This window comes from Mastigoproctus giganteus, chromosome 10 (genome assembly GCF_048544385.1).
Source record: "Mastigoproctus giganteus isolate SK-2022 chromosome 10, ASM4854438v1, whole genome shotgun sequence".
NCBI classification, from domain to species: domain Eukaryota; kingdom Metazoa; phylum Arthropoda; class Arachnida; order Uropygi; family Thelyphonidae; genus Mastigoproctus; species Mastigoproctus giganteus.
In genome coordinates, this window is record NC_143584.1 from 47890371 (window position 1) to 47907698 (window position 17328).

Below are 17328 nucleotides of genomic sequence, written 5' to 3' on the forward strand. Positions count from 1 at the left end.
ACTGATGGATCTTAAACATAATTTATTAGATAACGGTTTCCCACAAAATTTCATTATGAAACATATGAGTACCGCTTTGTCTATAGCACTAAATCAATACCACGAAGATATAAACAAATTGGATACTATGGAAGTTATCAGGCATAATAATATATATTGATATATTCGCTGTTTAAAAGAATTATCATCTGGTATAAATTCTCTGGTATAATTTCACTTTTTTAAAAACAACTATTGTCTGTTGTATTCATCAGGATCTTTGGAACGAGTTATTTACTAATTAGCCTTTGTGCTGTATAAACACGCTATATATAGCTTACGCCTTAGAAAAGTGGTACCTATATGTGTTTCTACAGTAGGAATTAATTCATTTTTACTAAGATTTCTCTTCGACATCTGAGAAATATTGTTTTTGTTTTCTTTACGATAGAGGGCGCTTTCATACTTCGGGTTCATCCTATACTTGGCTATTATTGGACATAGCTTAGGTGGCGTAGAATACGCGGCAGATATAAACGTCCTGTGCGTTTGCTGCTGGCGTTTAGTTTTTTCCCGCCCTGGGCTACGGTAAGGAATATAAGGTATTCCCGCCATTGTTGTTTAATGGCATTCTTTCCTTTGTTTTAAATCTCACACAATGTTTGCCACTATATAATGGTTGATGTTTGGTTTTATAGTAAATTATAGTAAATTATCTTAGGAACTAGCCATTCCGTTTCTTCTTTTTGCTTTTTTCTGTTGCTTTTTGGCATGCTATTTATATATTATTGCCAGCTCTTACTATTAACCAGGATCCCTACTATTAGGGTCGGGATTTTACACTCCCGGTTAAAATCCGATGTAATATTGATAAAATGCTTTTCCTTTTCTGTTTTACTTTTATCTATCCTCTTGCCTTAATTTTTCATATCTCACGAACTATTAGAGTAATTCGAGGGGGAGTGAGATACTATTGCTTTAACTACTCTGACTTCCGTTCGCCTTTAGTTAGCTTTATTAGCCTATTTCTGCAAATATTTTCTGCATATTGTTCAACAAAATTTTTCTGCATATTTTTCAACAATTATTAATATTTCTCAGTTGTGCTTATAATTTTGTAGCGATCGGTCGGGCTAAATATCATCCAGTCTGTATTCGTACAAATTATGATTAGACATAACCCACTTTTTGGACGGCCAGTTTTATGCTGATTTATAGTATTTACTATAACCTAATGCTAAATTAATTGTATTATCCATTATTATGGATATTGGAATTGGTATACAGGCAGATGATAACAGAAACCGATGGCTCAGTCTAACTTGGGTTTTTATTTTGTAGGGGTTTAGCCCTCGACAAAGTCTCCTACAAAATGGGTTCCCAGGTTGGGCTTATTATGTTATTTATCTAATATTTGATATATTTTATGTAACTTTGCATATTTTTCATGTAAGCTGGAGGTACGGTTGGAGAATGGTTACATCAATTTTCAAACGATGAGGTACTTGCATTACGTTAACTTATATAATTTGGATATATATAAGAGTTTTTCAATGTAACTCTTTAAAGGAAAAGTTTAAAGAGTTGCACAGAAAAGAGGTATACAGTAGATGAAATGGTTTCAGCGAAAGCAAGTTTAATAAATTAGATATGACAGGTGCAACTTAAAGTGCAAAGCAGCATTAAAGGATGCAAAAGTATATGTAAATTGTAATAATATTAATTTAAGTATGCATAAATGATTGTGAAAGTTACACAATGTGCCAGTAACTGTAAGGTGTTGAAAGTAGAAAAAGAAGAGTAATAGATTAGTGAAAGGTGAAATAATGTTAATATCTTAGAGGTTATGATGAATTCAGTAAATTACGGGCTGAATTGCCAAGCCAATATAAAGTGGGGGAACTGTAAAGTAAAATTAGTAAAACAAAATACTAATAAAATGAAAATGGTATAGCTGTCATTAGATATGGGGGCAAAACATATTTAGTAAATGGTCTAATATAGGTAATGCAAAAAATGCTTGATCTGATATCAGCTGAAATAAATATTGATACATGATCAGGTATTTCATCAGGGGACTGCACCTGACCATGTATCAGGAACTGCGTGTCTATACTTGTCCATAATAGTAGAAGAAAAGTGAAAGGCCAAAAAGGAATAAAAAGAAATTAGTATTTTCTAATACAGTATGGACAAGGTAGTCTCAATGCAGTGTAATTTATTTAGGTAAAAATAAGTATAGAGTTGAGATAAAAATGGTTAATATAAATATGTGGAATACGACTATAGGTCTCTATTTTCCCGCTAATTTGAATTTCTTCACAGCTTACTATTAAGTCCACTTCACTGCTATAAATTGCTTTCTCATGTAGATATATTGCTCATTGCTCATTTGGTTTAAGCCTACTTGCATTCATCTACTCTTCTGAATTTGTGTATTTCAGCTCCCCGCCTTTATTTTTCCCACCAGCTCATTTTATCTGTGCATTTCTTAAAATACTCCAGGTATCGTATACTTTCATTGCTTTATCATACTTCCAGTTTCGTTTTCAATTCGTTTCTTGGCATGTCTCGACGCTCATATTTTTCCTTTCAGTACAAGAATTTGGTATTAGCTCCCTTTTATACTAACAATTACAAATGCCACAGCCCTTACTACAAGGTTGGACTTCACAATCCCAGCAAGCTTAGTGTTATTCAATAACTTTTTCTATACTTTATCTTTCTGCTGTCTAATTCTAAAGGTCTTCCTATTCATTAAACTATTAGTGTAAAACAAGGGTGAAACAAACGCTCTTACTTCTATTGCTAGTTTTCATCTTTATTTAAATAATCCTTTTTCCCTTACCCTTCCTCAATTTAATGCCCCACCCTTATACCATTTGCTTGTTCTAAATCTATTTTGTAAAATACATTGATTTCATATCTTTACAAAATTAAATCTTACACTAAATTCCACATATTTATATTAACCATTTTTATCCCAACTCAATACTTATTTTTACCTAAATAAATTACACTACGTTGGGACTACCTTGTCCATACTGTATTAGAAAACGCTAAATTCTTTTCATTCCTTTTTGGCCTTTCACTCTTCTTCTACTACTATGGACAAGTATGGAAACAGTTCTTGATACATGGTCATGTGTAGTTCCCTGATGAAATACCTGATCATGTATCAATATTTTATCAGCTAACATCAGATCAAGCATTTTTTGAATTACCTATATTAGACCATTTACTAAATATGTTCCCCCCACCACCATATCTGATGACAGCTATACCATTTTATTTGCATTTTATTATTATTTTGTTGTACTGATTTTACTTTATAGTTCCCCCACTTTATATTGGCTTGGCAATTCAGCCCATAATTTACTTAATTCATCATAACCTCTAGGATATAACATTCTTTCACCTTCCACTAATCTACTACTCTTCTTTTTCTGCTTTCCTCACCCTTATAGTTACTGGCACCTTGCATAACTTTCACGTCCATTTATCCCTTGAAAAGGCACATATTTACTTTGACAGAGGAATTATTCAGAACTTGACAACTGTAAGCAATTTGAAAAGAAGCCTAACAAGAATGTCCCCAGAAGCACAGATGCATTTGGAATTGGAGAAGATTAATTTGAAGAACCATTCAAATAGCCTGTAAACTTAGTAATTTCTCAATATTAGTTCGGTCCCTGAACTTTGTATCCATCTTGTTTATGAATGGCTTTCTTTGATTCTCATAATTTGTTTTTCTCCTGCTAAAATTTTCATCCTTGAAGTATAGAAATTTCTGTATAGAAAATAATTTGCTTTTCATTTATGTTTAATGACTCATTTTAATAGTATATTTTATGTATTATATTTCTTTAAATTTTATATCAGTTGCTCTGTTGAAAATAATATCATTATGGATTTTATTTTTGCAGCTGTATGGTGGAAAAATGTCAACACTTTTATTAACGTCTCTTGCCCGACTGTTTACTCACTTCTTGCAGATGCATACAGGGTTTACTCTTGGAGTCGAAGACATTCTTTTAACTTCAAAGGTTAGTAGACTTAACTTCAGTAGTTAGTTTAGTTACTTTTTAGTTTGAATGTCCACTTTTTTAGTCTTTTAACGATTAAAAAACCATTTTGATATCTGTATATAATTAAGTTTGGCTCATTTGGCTTCTTTGCTTTCTCCCCCCCCCTAACAAATAAAACTATTGGCAGATAAATGCTATTTTATGTGCATGTCAAATGTGAATTTCTCTTCTAAAACTTTTTTTACTGTACAGATAAAACCACAGTGTGATGTATAAGTGAGAACGCTTTAAATACACACCTCTAAAAAGCATATCAAAACTAGAAATCCCTTTGTAAATTGCATTTCAGAGTCACAAGTATTTTTTTCTTTATACCAGAATTATTTAATCTTTAACTGTCTGTGTATCTTCCAGTCAATAAACATGGTGAATTCTCAAGCAGATTGACACTCTGTTTAGATATATTTCAAGCATTTTAATTTTTTAAAATTTAAACTGTTAATTGAAAATTGTTTGACATTTAAACAGTTTTATCAATACAGGCAACCCTCGTATAACACAATACTTCTACAACATGGTTTCGCTCTAACACAATTGATAAATTGCGGCAATCCTCACACACAACACGGTACTTATATAACACGGTTAGAGAATTTCGGTAAATCTCACATAACAGGGTATTTTTGAGCTTTGAGCATGGGAAAACCCTGCTATTATGTTGGATATAATTCCATTCTTTTTTCTACATTACCACTCTTTTTGAATCCCCGCTGTTAACTCACTAGTCAAAAAATATATATATTGAGAAATCCCTGTATTTTATTTTGTTGGGAAATCCCCGTGTTATGTTTTGTGCTATTGAACTTGTGGAAAAATCATCTGAATTTCAAAGTTTTATTGTTATTGGATACCACACCAGGCCATCCAAAAGATTTAAGTCATCCAAATGTTGAAGTTTTGTTTCTACCACTACAGTTGTACTAAGTTAATACAACTTCTTTCATTCAGCCATTAGGTCAAGGCATTATATCCACCACTCATTCCATCAGAAAATCATTACAATGGATTTTGGAAAATATTGATTCTGAATTTATTGAAGTAATGGAGGCATGTAAACATTTCTCGATTGTGGACTTTATCAGAACCATAGCTTTATCGCTGAAAGAAGTAAAACTGCCAACGGTAAATGTGAGTGGAAAAATGTGTGGGCAGAGTCAGTTCTTTCAGGAAATATGGTTGAACTGGCAGGAACTGGTGCGATAAGGTTTAAAATGTTCATTGTCTAACAGTCCCAGGAGTTTCCCCCATCTCCGCAATGTGTACTGTGTTTGTGAAACACAGAATGCTATGAAGGCCAGATATTTTAAAAAGTGTAAGGTTTATGTTGTGTAGTGTCATGTGTCGTTCCGTTCCTCTGACCTTTTAGCCATTGGGCCCCTGGTGGAATCCTCCATTGCCCACACTTTGCCCCAAGGAGGCAGGTCAGGCATAGAGGGATTGTATTAGAAGTAAGTACTCTGGCAGGCCCTTCCGCCTAATTTCCTAAGATTTCAGTGGCAAGAGCCTAAAAGAAAAAAAAAAGCATATATTCACTTAGAGTAGAGGTGAAGATTGAAGAAGCAGCAACAGATAGAAGTTTGGAGATAATAGGGAAGGCAACCTCAGAAAAGTCAGTGGGGACTGATCCCACCAGGATAAAAGGGAGGTGGCAGGGAGGGAGAGAAGACACAAACCCATCTCCTTTTTTTTTTGAGAACCCTAAACACGAGAGATATTAGAACCTATTGTACTGTGCTTGGGCTGGAGGTTGAGAAGACGACAGAAGAATATTTGTTGACTTTAGACTTGAACTTCTGTAGACTAGACTGTAATTTTCAGGAAATACGTATGAAGAAAGGTTGTTCCAGAAAAAATGGCAGTTGAATGAATGAACGAGGAAGATGAAAAATTGGTTCTGTGAGTTTGAAGGCAGACAGTAAATGGATGTTGGCTGGTTGCGGCATGTGTTTGGACTGTTTTGGAAGAGAGCGCGAGAATTATACAAGACAATTCAGAAGAACAGTGCCCACGGAAGTATCTATAGAAAAGGCATGCAGCAGAAACAGTACATCTATGAGACAGCGAGTGGAGAGACTCTGTTAGAGAGGAATCATTAATTAACCTAACTACTCTCTTCTGAATGGAATCTAGAAGCCTGAGAGAGGTTTTGGGAGCACTGCCCCAAATGTGGGAACAATATTCCATGGTAGGGTGGATTTGCTTTTTGTACAGAGTGAACAGCTGTTTGGATGAAAAGTAATGCTGAGAGTGAAAGAGTAAACCAAGTTTTTTAGATGCAGAGGAAGCAATATTAAACTGCCAAGAGATATTAGAAGTCAGGGAAATCCCAAAAAGAGAGATATTATTTTGCCTAGAAATCTGAGTGTCACCAAAGATAAGCACAGAAGCAGAAGAATCCTTTTTGCGAGATATAACACAAGACTGAGTTTCAGGATTGAAATCAACTAAGTTGTCTTTGCCCCACTGGAGAATTACTTGGCGATTGGCATTTAAGGAATTGGTAGCGAATATTCAAGAAGTTTTTTAGCTGATTGAGCAGGGCAATATTTCTCAAAATGGATGGTGGAATGCAATGTGGTATCATTGGCAAAACTGTGGATAGGATTGCCAGTCAATGGAAGAAGTTCATTAATATACAAGAGGAAAAGAGTGGAAGAAAGAACTGAACCTTGGGGACACCAGCATTAGTGGAAAAGTTAGAAGACAGACAGCAATCTACCATCACATATTTTTTTTTTAAGTACCACCTTTGAAGCAAAAATTATCATACAGCGAATAATTTTGGCAACTGAAATCAGCAGTAGTTGAATCAACCGATAACTGAGATTCTGTCAGAAAAAGTGCATGGGGTTTGGCAGACTGCAAGTGGAAATGGACATCGTTGAGATTAGAATTGAGACCACGTATATTTGTGAAATGAATTAGGAAGTGTTTTGGAGGTTTAGATCTTTTTGCAGATAAGCTTAATCTATTAGTTTGACAATTCATGGTGTATTCAATAGTAAGAAAAAGTGGGGGGTACATGCTGTATGAAGTAATGAAATTTTTGGATATGGCGTACAGATGGTAAGAATATACCCAGATCCTTGACTTAACGTGGCCTCGACAATGCCACCTGCGTACACACTACTTGGACTCCCTCCAGTTACTCTCTGCCAGAGTAGAGTAGCAAGATTATACACTAGCTGATCCAGAAGCCTCCTAAAGAGTTACCAATAGGTTCGGTCTGGTGTACTAACTAGCTGCTGGCCTGCAAACAGCGTTTTTGAGCTGTACCCTTGAAATCTCAGGAAGATTGGATCTTGCCATGATGTTCTTCATAACCTCAAAAGTCATCAGTCATACTGCATGATGGAAGAGATGGGGAAGAGTTACCCGGAACTTAGCTCTGGAGACTAAACATGGTTTCTACCACTTCAAGCCCTCCAATAAGCAAAGTGGTGGTATTGCACCAGTTGAAGAGAGTTATCTACCACCTAGTATTGCCTGGTAATACAGAGGGGCAGCATTCCTCCATGTGGTGTGGGCACCACACCTCGACCCCTGCTTACATTGGTTCACACCTGGGTATAACCTCCATGGACAGCCACAGTGTGCATGGAGGTTATACCCAGGATTACTATCAGTCCCACCACGTGAATGTGCAAGCAGAGGATTTGTCTGTCGCACATGATGCAACTGATATTCGGGTGACTTGAATGTCACCCGAATATCAGTTCCATCAGCATTTTAGACTCCCAGGTAGTAAGTACAGCTTGTCTGGCATATCTGAGAGAACATCTGTGACGACCTCAAGGACCAAGTTCACTTTAAACCCCCCTACCAGGGGAGGGGGGGTTAAAGTGAACCGAGTTAAGGCACCCATTTCAGAATCCCAGGTGGCCAAGAATGGCAGTTGACGTTGCATGCTGGTGGCATTGTCAATCGTCATTTAGGAGATTGTGTTATTGGTCACATCTGTGAGAGTTACGTTCAGTAGTATATGAACCTTTTGTCTTTCAAAATTTTGTCTTAATTCGTGAGTTGTCGCTATTCATAGGTTTTGCAACATTTCGGTGGTGGTTCCTGGCAAGTTGTTCTTCACTTGGTAGTTGTCGTTGATGGACATCTTTGGAGCATGGATGTGGTTCACACCAATGATGGTAATGCTGATCAAGTTTTCCTGCCTTGTTCCAGTACCATCAGGGTCCCAGGGTTCAGTTAGTTGAGAGAGTTATCACATTGCTGTGATTAGTTGTCTTCTCCTTGAGAAAAGCTACTGTGTGTAGTTGGTGAGAGCTTGATACTGTTCCTTAGTATCCAGTAGGTGGTTTTCTTTGCCATTTGGTATAAGTCAGCTTTGTGATGAGCTGGCAGTGGAGAGTCAACATAGAGGGGTCACTCATGCATAAGGTGATCCCAGTCCTCAGCTGTGCCCTGAAATTTGCAGCCACTGTCAGGATGAGGTCATCAGCGATGGCTTGTCATCGTACCTCCCTAAGGTCAAGCCGTAGAAATTCATCCATCACCAAGTTCCATAAGGTCGACCCCAGGACTGAGCCTAGGGGCAGCCATGGTGTATCCTTCTTGTGAGTTTCTGATAAGAAGCATTTATAATAGTAGAACTTGCTACGTCTGTAGGAGGGGAAAGTTTTAATGATATGACTACTGAAGCTCTCACAGGTAGCACAGTTGATAGAATCACCCTCCTCCCCACATTGGGTGGAAAAGACCAGAGTCTGAATCCCGTCGATGATGGGAGAAATTTTTATGGGTCTTTTTCACAACATGGCTGAGTTAGTTGGGCTCAGGCGAGGGTAGCGTGGTTTTTTGTCCAGCAAAACAGAAAACTGACCTCAGGACACGCAATTTATAGACAATATACACAGAGTAACATGGCCTTAGTCACCTATGATCCTAAAAAAAATTTAAAAAAGATATGATTAGTGAATACTTTCAAGAATTACTGGTATAAAAAGAGGTTGGCAAAGCGGATTTGGTGGAAATGGCATCAGAAGTAAAACCAAATCAATTCAGAGGATGGTAGCACAGATGAAAATTCTAAACTTTACACTAAAAAGCATATGGGAAGGCATAAAGTTAGCCAAGCAATTAGAATCTTATTTTTTGAATGCAGATTCTTGAATGGAGCCCAAACTTCAAAAAATGCTTAGTTCCATACGATGAAATTCACAAAGATTTATCAAGCAAAAGCAAACAAACCCAGATTACTGATTTTTTAAGAGATTAGAAGATGCATGAAATCTAGATTGGTGTATTTTTGTTAATGAAATAGTGTATTTTTGTTAGCATTTGGAATGTAACCCCCCCCTTTTGTACTTTTTCCTAGTCCTGTATAACACTGTTTTGCACAACACAACATTTCATAAGAACCTAAATACCGTATTATATGAGGGTTACCTGTATTTCAAGGCTAAATATTTACCAACACTAAGTGAAAAGCCTGTATTTACCAGGCAGTGCACTACACCTATGATACGTAAATCAAAAATAATGAGATTGCATTAATTTTTGGCTGAGGATAAAAATCTGTGATTTTTCTGTACCTTCCTAAATATAGACAAATTTTTGCTTGGAAGGGGTATGAATTTTTATTTATTGTTTTTTCCAAAGTTGGAAAAGTTGAATGCACCCAGCAGGTAAAGCCAACCACTTTTGGTTGACTTTTAATAACGCTAGTATGGGAAAATTGGCTGCCGCTGATGCTGCAAAGCTTAGAATTGTTTGTTTCTGGGTCAGGTTATTACAAAAGTTTCCTACATGATCTAATAATTATTTCTGACTAATTATTTTTGAAAGCTTCATTTGAAATATTCATTATTATTTTTGAATAATAAACACAGGAAGCAGTAATCACTAATGACAAAGTTGGTGACATACCTAATATTCAGATTTTGCATGCTTCACAGTGCACATAATTTGAAATAATTTCAGAAATTTTTTGAAAATGGAGGTCGATAATTAGCATCTAATATATGTATTTTTAAAAATTTTTTTAAAACTATTTATACATGTAATTAGCAGAAATATATGTGAATGTGCATGTTTTAAACTTCCCACATTTAATATTTTTTTTAAACTGGAAAATTGAAAAGGCATAACTTCAGCTTTATATTTTATGCCTACAACTTTTTTGATTTTTCAACAGAATATTTTTTGCAAATAAAAGGTGCAAAAAATGCATTTTTTAAATATTTAATATTTTGATTAAAAACTAAAAATAAAATGCATGCAGTAACTTTTGTAATCCCTTAAGAAAAGATGATGCATTGGTATACTCAAAGCAGAATCCAAAAATACCCGTAAACGTTTCCAGAAATTTAAAAGAAAGTTTACACCTGTCAGGTATAGTGCTTTTTTTTGCATACTTTCTATGAAATTCTCCCAGGAATTCAGACTCTGTAATCTCCTAGATTAAAGAGCTGATTTATTCCATCATTTCTGATAAAAGATGCAGTGACAAAGGAACTGGATGCAAAAAAAAAAAAATATATTTTGATGTATACTTGGATTTCAGGAAATCTTTTGATACTGTTGTACAAATTGGAGCAGTATGGCATTACGGAAAAATTACTTTTTGGGTAAAGGGATGGTTGAGTGGGAAAGGACAGAGTAGTTATCAATGGACACTTATGCTTCATTAGGTAATTGGTTATTAGGTATTAGTCTGAACAATGCAGAGTACAAAAGGAGAACAATAATGTGTTTGTCACCTTTGGGGGCTTTCATATACCTGAAAATAGAAATTAAATTTAGTGCTAGATTAAAATTGTGGTGGGGGGAGAGGGAGAACACTAAAAATTTGTGGAATCAGTTATATTATTTGTTATTTTTGGTTTTTAGGAGCATTAGCAACTAAGGCCATATTGCTCCGGGATATGCGGTGGTCATTCCCTGACCTTTCCGCATCCTCCGTATTTGGTGGTGACGGGCTCGAACCCTGGTCTAATCAAGAAGCGTGTGCTACGCACTGCTGCTCCTTCCCACCTGGCTACGGAGGCACCCCGTATGTGGAATCAGTTGTGCTGGTTATAGTTATTAACAAATTAAGCTCAGCATAAATTAGAAATGTCCCCCCCCCACCCCCAAGATATTTACAAACAAATGCTGTTGGTTGAAGTGAATGGTTAGTATGAATTAGTGTGACATTTATATGAATAGTTCATTCATATAGTTATAGCAAGGTCTTATCAGGTTTTTGTTATCATTCATTAAGTTTATATAGGAGCAGACTTTTTCTTTTCTACTTTAAATGTGTATGAGGACAAATAGAATATAAGGACTGCAATATTTTCTTCTTCAATAGTTAGTGAATTACAGAAAAGAAATGACATAGTTATGAAGAGACATGCAATCGTGTTTTGCAACGTGTGCATTCCAACATTTATCTCAATTTTTTATGAGATTTACAAAATTCTGTCAAGAATGCATTATGACATGACATATTCCTGGAATATGAAAGTGTCATAATGCATTTACTTAAACATTTCCTCATAACACCATTGTTGTACTACTCTACAACAATGATATGAGAAAACGTTTGAGGAAATGTTTTCCTACATGATGTCACTTGGGCAATATCGTGTAGGAAACAGGAGGAAAACCTGATGGTGCTAAATCACTAGGAATGGCATTGTTGTAGGAATTGCATTACCATTACTGGTAAATGATACAAAACCTATTTTTGGTATTACTGGTAATTAGTCTCTTTATTACCAGTAATTTGATCATTTTTTTTGTCTAGTTTATTTTTTCATTGATCTGTCTAGTCGGCATTCATCTATTGTAATTAAAGCAGAGCATCAGACTGAACAGAAGTGAGTTATTCAACCTGAACTGAAAACAAACCAATGTTTTTGGTCAGAGTGGAGATGACTGAACCTATCTGAAAACTGATATTTATTTTGCTCTTTTATTTCGGTTCACACAAATAGTGTAAGTGATATGTTCTTGGTGCTTAGTAACATGCAAATTGTCATTGCCTTCTTCATGCTCACTTACCTTGTTGCCATGGGATTCTAATCTTGATCGGATCTAACCCTCAGGGCTCACAAATATGATTGTTAAATATTTTCTAAGACAATATCTGCCAACTTTTGGAAATTCCATGGGAAAATTTGATCATTTAAGGATTCCTGGAAATTTATAAATTCCTAGTGGGAGAAGAGAAGAGGTGCTTTCTCCATTGTTTAGTCTTTTGCAGTTGTCCATAACCTTTCAGTCATATGAAAAGTGTGTAGCATTGCCCAGTCTGCTATAGATTGAACAAGGTTTGCTCCACGTTTCCTTTTTGCTTAAAAATATTGTCATAGTAAATTTAAAGTAAATAAAGTATAGTAACTATTTTTATATAACAATAACAACAGTAAGGTGAGTAAATCTTATAAAACTAAAATTTCAAGAATGTAAAATTTTGTGGTTTTCCTTTCTTCTGTTAGCTTTATTCATTTTCATGTAATAATTATATAGTATAATTAACAATCTCTAAAATTCTGGTTTATCAAAGTCAAAATTAGATTCTGCTGGTTCAGTGTTTAAAAAGAAAAAAAAAAAAAAAAAAAAGTAGAAATTTCAAAAAAATTTACATTTTTATAATGGCATATAATTATTTGTTATTATAGCTACTGCATCCTACTACTGTATTTCCAAGAAGGGAAATTAGCTAAAAATTGGCTGTATATTTGCTTTCATGTATTCAATTGCAGAGTTTTTTTTTTTTTTTTTTTTTTTGTAAACAACAGCAGGACTCATCAGAGACTATTACTGTAGACCCCCAGTTTCCAATATGAAATTTCTAGTTCTTTGAATGCACTACTTTTTTCGTAATTCATTTTGGGAGACATGCCTACAGTATATCTGAAACTGCACAGTGAAGAGGCACGTTATGGTGAGGTTGCACTGTATTGAAATTTGAAAGAAAATGCTCGCACTGCATTCATTTCTGTCTTTATTGCTAGGGAACAAAGTTGCCCCTCCTGTGACATGGCAGGCAGAGCTTGTGCTTATATTTTGTTTTAGAAATGACTATATTATCTACAAGCCAGCCTAAATAATCAGATGCAGACTACTGCATCCTACTACCGTATATGAGTGAATAAACATATTGAATATAAATAAGCAGCCAAGCAGTGTTTGGAAGAAAACTTCTGATTGCAAGTGTAACTTTTGTTACATGAGAATAAAATCCCTATTGTTAGGCAGCATAGACCTACTACATTTAATTAAATATAGAAGCAGGTTACTATTTTGTTGCACTGAAATAACAGATTCACCTACTGGATCATGTTTTTCAATTAAAAATCATATTAATTATTTTAGGTTGACTCTCAGAAAATCACCTACTGGATCAGTTCTAAAAGTGCTCTAAGCCTAAACTTTGTCACAGGGACAGCATTGCCCTCCAGAAGTAAGACAGAAAAACACATTGCAAACATTTTCTCTCAAACAATTATATGTCAGTATTTTCAAGCCTCTGTTCATAAGAACAAGCAAACTTATTCACAAAATAAAACATTTGAACTTAGAGTGAAAAGATAGGAAATTTTCTTTAATGTTTAGGTCAAAACAAAATTGAATACAAAGAATCCAAATCAAATAAAACATGAAGTGTATGATATTTTTTATACAAACTTTAATGTGCAAAATATAATAACAAATTTAATCAGGATGTAGATGATTACTCCCTACTTGTGTTACCTTTTAAGCAGAAATCAGAAAATTTTCTGTTGAGTAAAGGTTCTTCTGTACAGTCAGTCCTCATATAGCACAATAGTTATGTTCCTAGAAACCCTCTTACAATGCAAAATCGTTCAATATAAACAACAGGCCCTATGGGAAAAATAAGGTTGGGTGCCGACCACACAAGATTGAACACACATTTTAATCAAAACATTACCAAACACAGTAAATTATCGTAATAAAATACGTAAGTATTTTATTACGACTATTACATAATAAAATATTGCTAATGCTTTTGCTTCTATTGTAAGCAAACTTGTTTTTCGTTTGATTTTCTATCCAAACAGATAACAGCCATTCTATCTCTTCCAATTCTTTGTGTCTTAATCTAATGGATTTTAATTACACTTTGAATTGTTCCTGCTATAAAAGTTGTTTTTATTTTCTCTGCATTCTTTGTAATTCTCGGCATTGCCTCATTTAGGCATGTAGCACGTGCAATATCACATGGTCTTTCATTTCGCTCAAAGTGTTTCACAATTTCATATTTTTTCTCTATCGACAGAGGCGCACTGGCCATAAGCTTTACCAGGGAAACCACGGTGGGTCGGAGGCTGGTGTGATTTTGGCCATAAACGCTAGTATGAGGCCACTACAGATTTTCCCGGGTAAGAATTTTTGACCCAGTATGCCTCTGTTTATCAGTATTGCTTTTCTTTTTCTCCCTGAATCTGTAGTGTCTTTACCAGGATTCCTCCTTTTCACACCTTAAGCATTTTACTCATTTTTAGGGAATAAAGCACAATTACAAAATGAGGAGGCACGCTTGATACACATAAACAAAGCTGTGCGCGTGTAGCAACTGAATAAACAACACCGTAAAGGCAGAGACAACTCTATTAACACCTCACTAGCCCACATTTTACTAAAGCACATTTCTGGGGGTTACTACCATAAAACAATAAAAACAATTTCCAGTTACGTTCCTGCTAGTGGAATCTGTTATAAACTGGTAGTAAACTCGATCTAATTGCATTTGCGATAATACCAATAGCTGGAATTTTACGTTGTTATGGTGAAATGCGTTTCCCTTTCAATGATATAAAAAACATAAATACATCTTCAGAATCTTCTCTTCATTCCTATCGTGTTGCGTTCAGTTGGGGTGATTCTGGTCCGACTGCCATTTCTTGTAAACACAAAGGTGAATCGTGCAAAGGCGAATTCGGTTCATGTTATATACGATATTGTTCCCCTATTTATAAATTGTGTATGATCGAATTCATGTAGTGTAAACACGTGTTATACGAGGACTGACTGTACTCACTTTTTCATGTTTTTTTTTTTTAAATTTTCGTAGAATGTAAAAATATTTGCTTGTCAGAATTAGGAATTGATACTCTTTAGAAAATTTAGATTTTCTAAAGAGTATCAATAGTATATTTTTCACTTAATTTAAATTCTTTTTTTTTTTTTTTTACTTTGTTCTTTACTGTGTTTAATGGATGTGGTCTTTGGAAAAAATTACCTGCTGTAAAACCTGCCCATTATATTCTGAATTAGCTAAATACCATATTTTATTTGAAATTATTTATTTTTGTTATTTTCCACAGGCTGATAAAAAGCGAATTAAAATTATGAGGCGATCTAGAAAGATTGGAAATAAGGTAATTGCAGAAGCTCTTGGACTGAATGAACCAACCCAAAATGAATTGAAAGATGAGTTACAGGATGCCTTTCTGGCCCGAGATGACAGTGGCTTGAAGCAGATTGACAATGTAATGAAGAAACATACTGATAAAATTAATGACGAAATTAATAAGTATGTATATTTAATGTAATATAGTAATATTTTGTTACATGCTGTTTTGATGGATTATATTTAACTAAGCTTTTGAAAAAACTTCTTTTGGATTATGATTAATACTGAAATACAAGTTGAACAGATTGAGTATTTATGGCATCAGAAGTGTGCAAGAATTTCAATTAGCTTTATAACACTGCTCTGCATTGAAATAGAAAGAAATAATTTTTGGAATAATATACCACATTTGGCATGTTTTTAAAACTGGCATCAGAGCTCTGAAGAAAGGTTTGCCTAATCATTAAGGATGTTAGAACAGACACAACGAGCTTATCACACTTGATTTGGAATGTAGAATTCAAAAAAGTTAACGTTTGTATTTTATGATTAATATGAAACTGCAGGAAATAAAATTCATAAGAAATATATATTATAATTTTTGCAATTGTTATGTATTTTTATTTTTTTTATTTATTTATTTATTTTTTTTTTGTGTTATTGGAAACAGTATCAGTTTATTATAAACATCTTAACTTCTTTCTGGATTGAGTACTGCAGTTCCTTTGGTGCTGCAGTACCTGTTTGAATTGAATTATGTGACCTTTGCTGGCAGTTCTTTGGTTTGATTGCTGTTTGTTTGCTGTCTTTCCACACTGTGGAAAAGGCCTGGGTTCAGCTTCACCAAGGATTCGAATGGTTTCGCACACCACTTCTTTAACCCCATATACTTAGGTTTTTCATCTTGCAGTACCTGCAAACCAATCATAGAATACAATTTGTGTATAGACGTTAGACTGATCTTATAGTGCAATGGTGTCCAACCTTTTCCTGTACAGGGGCCATATTTGAAGTTCGGTTTGTTTCATGGGCCACAAAATTCAAGAAAAATCAAGACATTTTCCATATCTTGTTACGTGTAAAAGGAAGTTTCTATTTTCATGTTACCATTTTTGTTTTCAAGCTATATATAAAAAATACAAATTCCCAACACTTAGGTGCAACAAATCTGTCAGTGATTTCTTTTTTAGATTTCATTACAATTATAAAAATATGACTTACTTTTGTTTTTTAAAAAACAGTTTACATTTTTTTTTTAAACACCTTACTTTTGCTTTTAAATGCTCACTTTAAAAAATTAAAACCTGAAAAGGATTACTGCTTTTCAAAATTAAGGTGAATAAGTAAATTTAATGATACGCCTAAAATTTAAAATATTCGAAAATTTTATTAAATATAATATATAACATTTACTGAACAAAACTTCTCATTTAATGAGATGATTGAGGCTGAATATTTTTATGTAATTGTTTTAAATTGGTGACGCCACTTGTCAATATGGAATGAAGATGCTCATCTGTTATTTTGTTTCTTTTTAAATATTTATTTGATTTCCTGCGTGAAAACATTTGCTCAAATTGATCTGAACAAAGTTGCTATTTTCATGCCATTTCCTTTTATTAGTAGAAATCTTCAGATGGAAAAGTCTTGTAGAATTCAAGTAGTTTAATTTTGTAGTCCATATACTTAATTTTGAACTCTGTTTTGGCTTGAAGATCAGCAATTTGAAGTTGCAAGCTGGGACTGTAGTTTTCAGCCATAGAAGTAAAGGTATTCTCAAACAAACTTATGTCTTTTTCTTAGATCTTATATCGACAAATCGACTTTCAAATCATCAAAAAGTAATTGTAATAACAAGAGGAAACGATTCTTTGGAAATATATATGTTTTTCTTTTAGCTTGGTACAACATTCAAAGTGAACTAATTTGTCTTGCTCAATT

General features: G+C 34.4%; 1 protein-coding gene across 1 annotated transcript in view; it reads left to right on the forward strand.

The window, feature by feature from the left end:
- Polr1A (RNA polymerase I subunit RpI1) overlaps positions 1 to 17328 on the forward strand; it is a 476971-nt gene that overhangs the window by 164333 nt on the left and 295310 nt on the right. Inside the window, exons 15-16 of the mRNA XM_090382924.1 lie at positions 3906 to 4025; positions 15359 to 15567. Coding sequence (XP_090239050.1) covers positions 3906 to 4025; positions 15359 to 15567 — 329 coding nt within the window. The remainder of the gene's footprint in view (positions 1 to 3905; positions 4026 to 15358; positions 15568 to 17328) is intronic.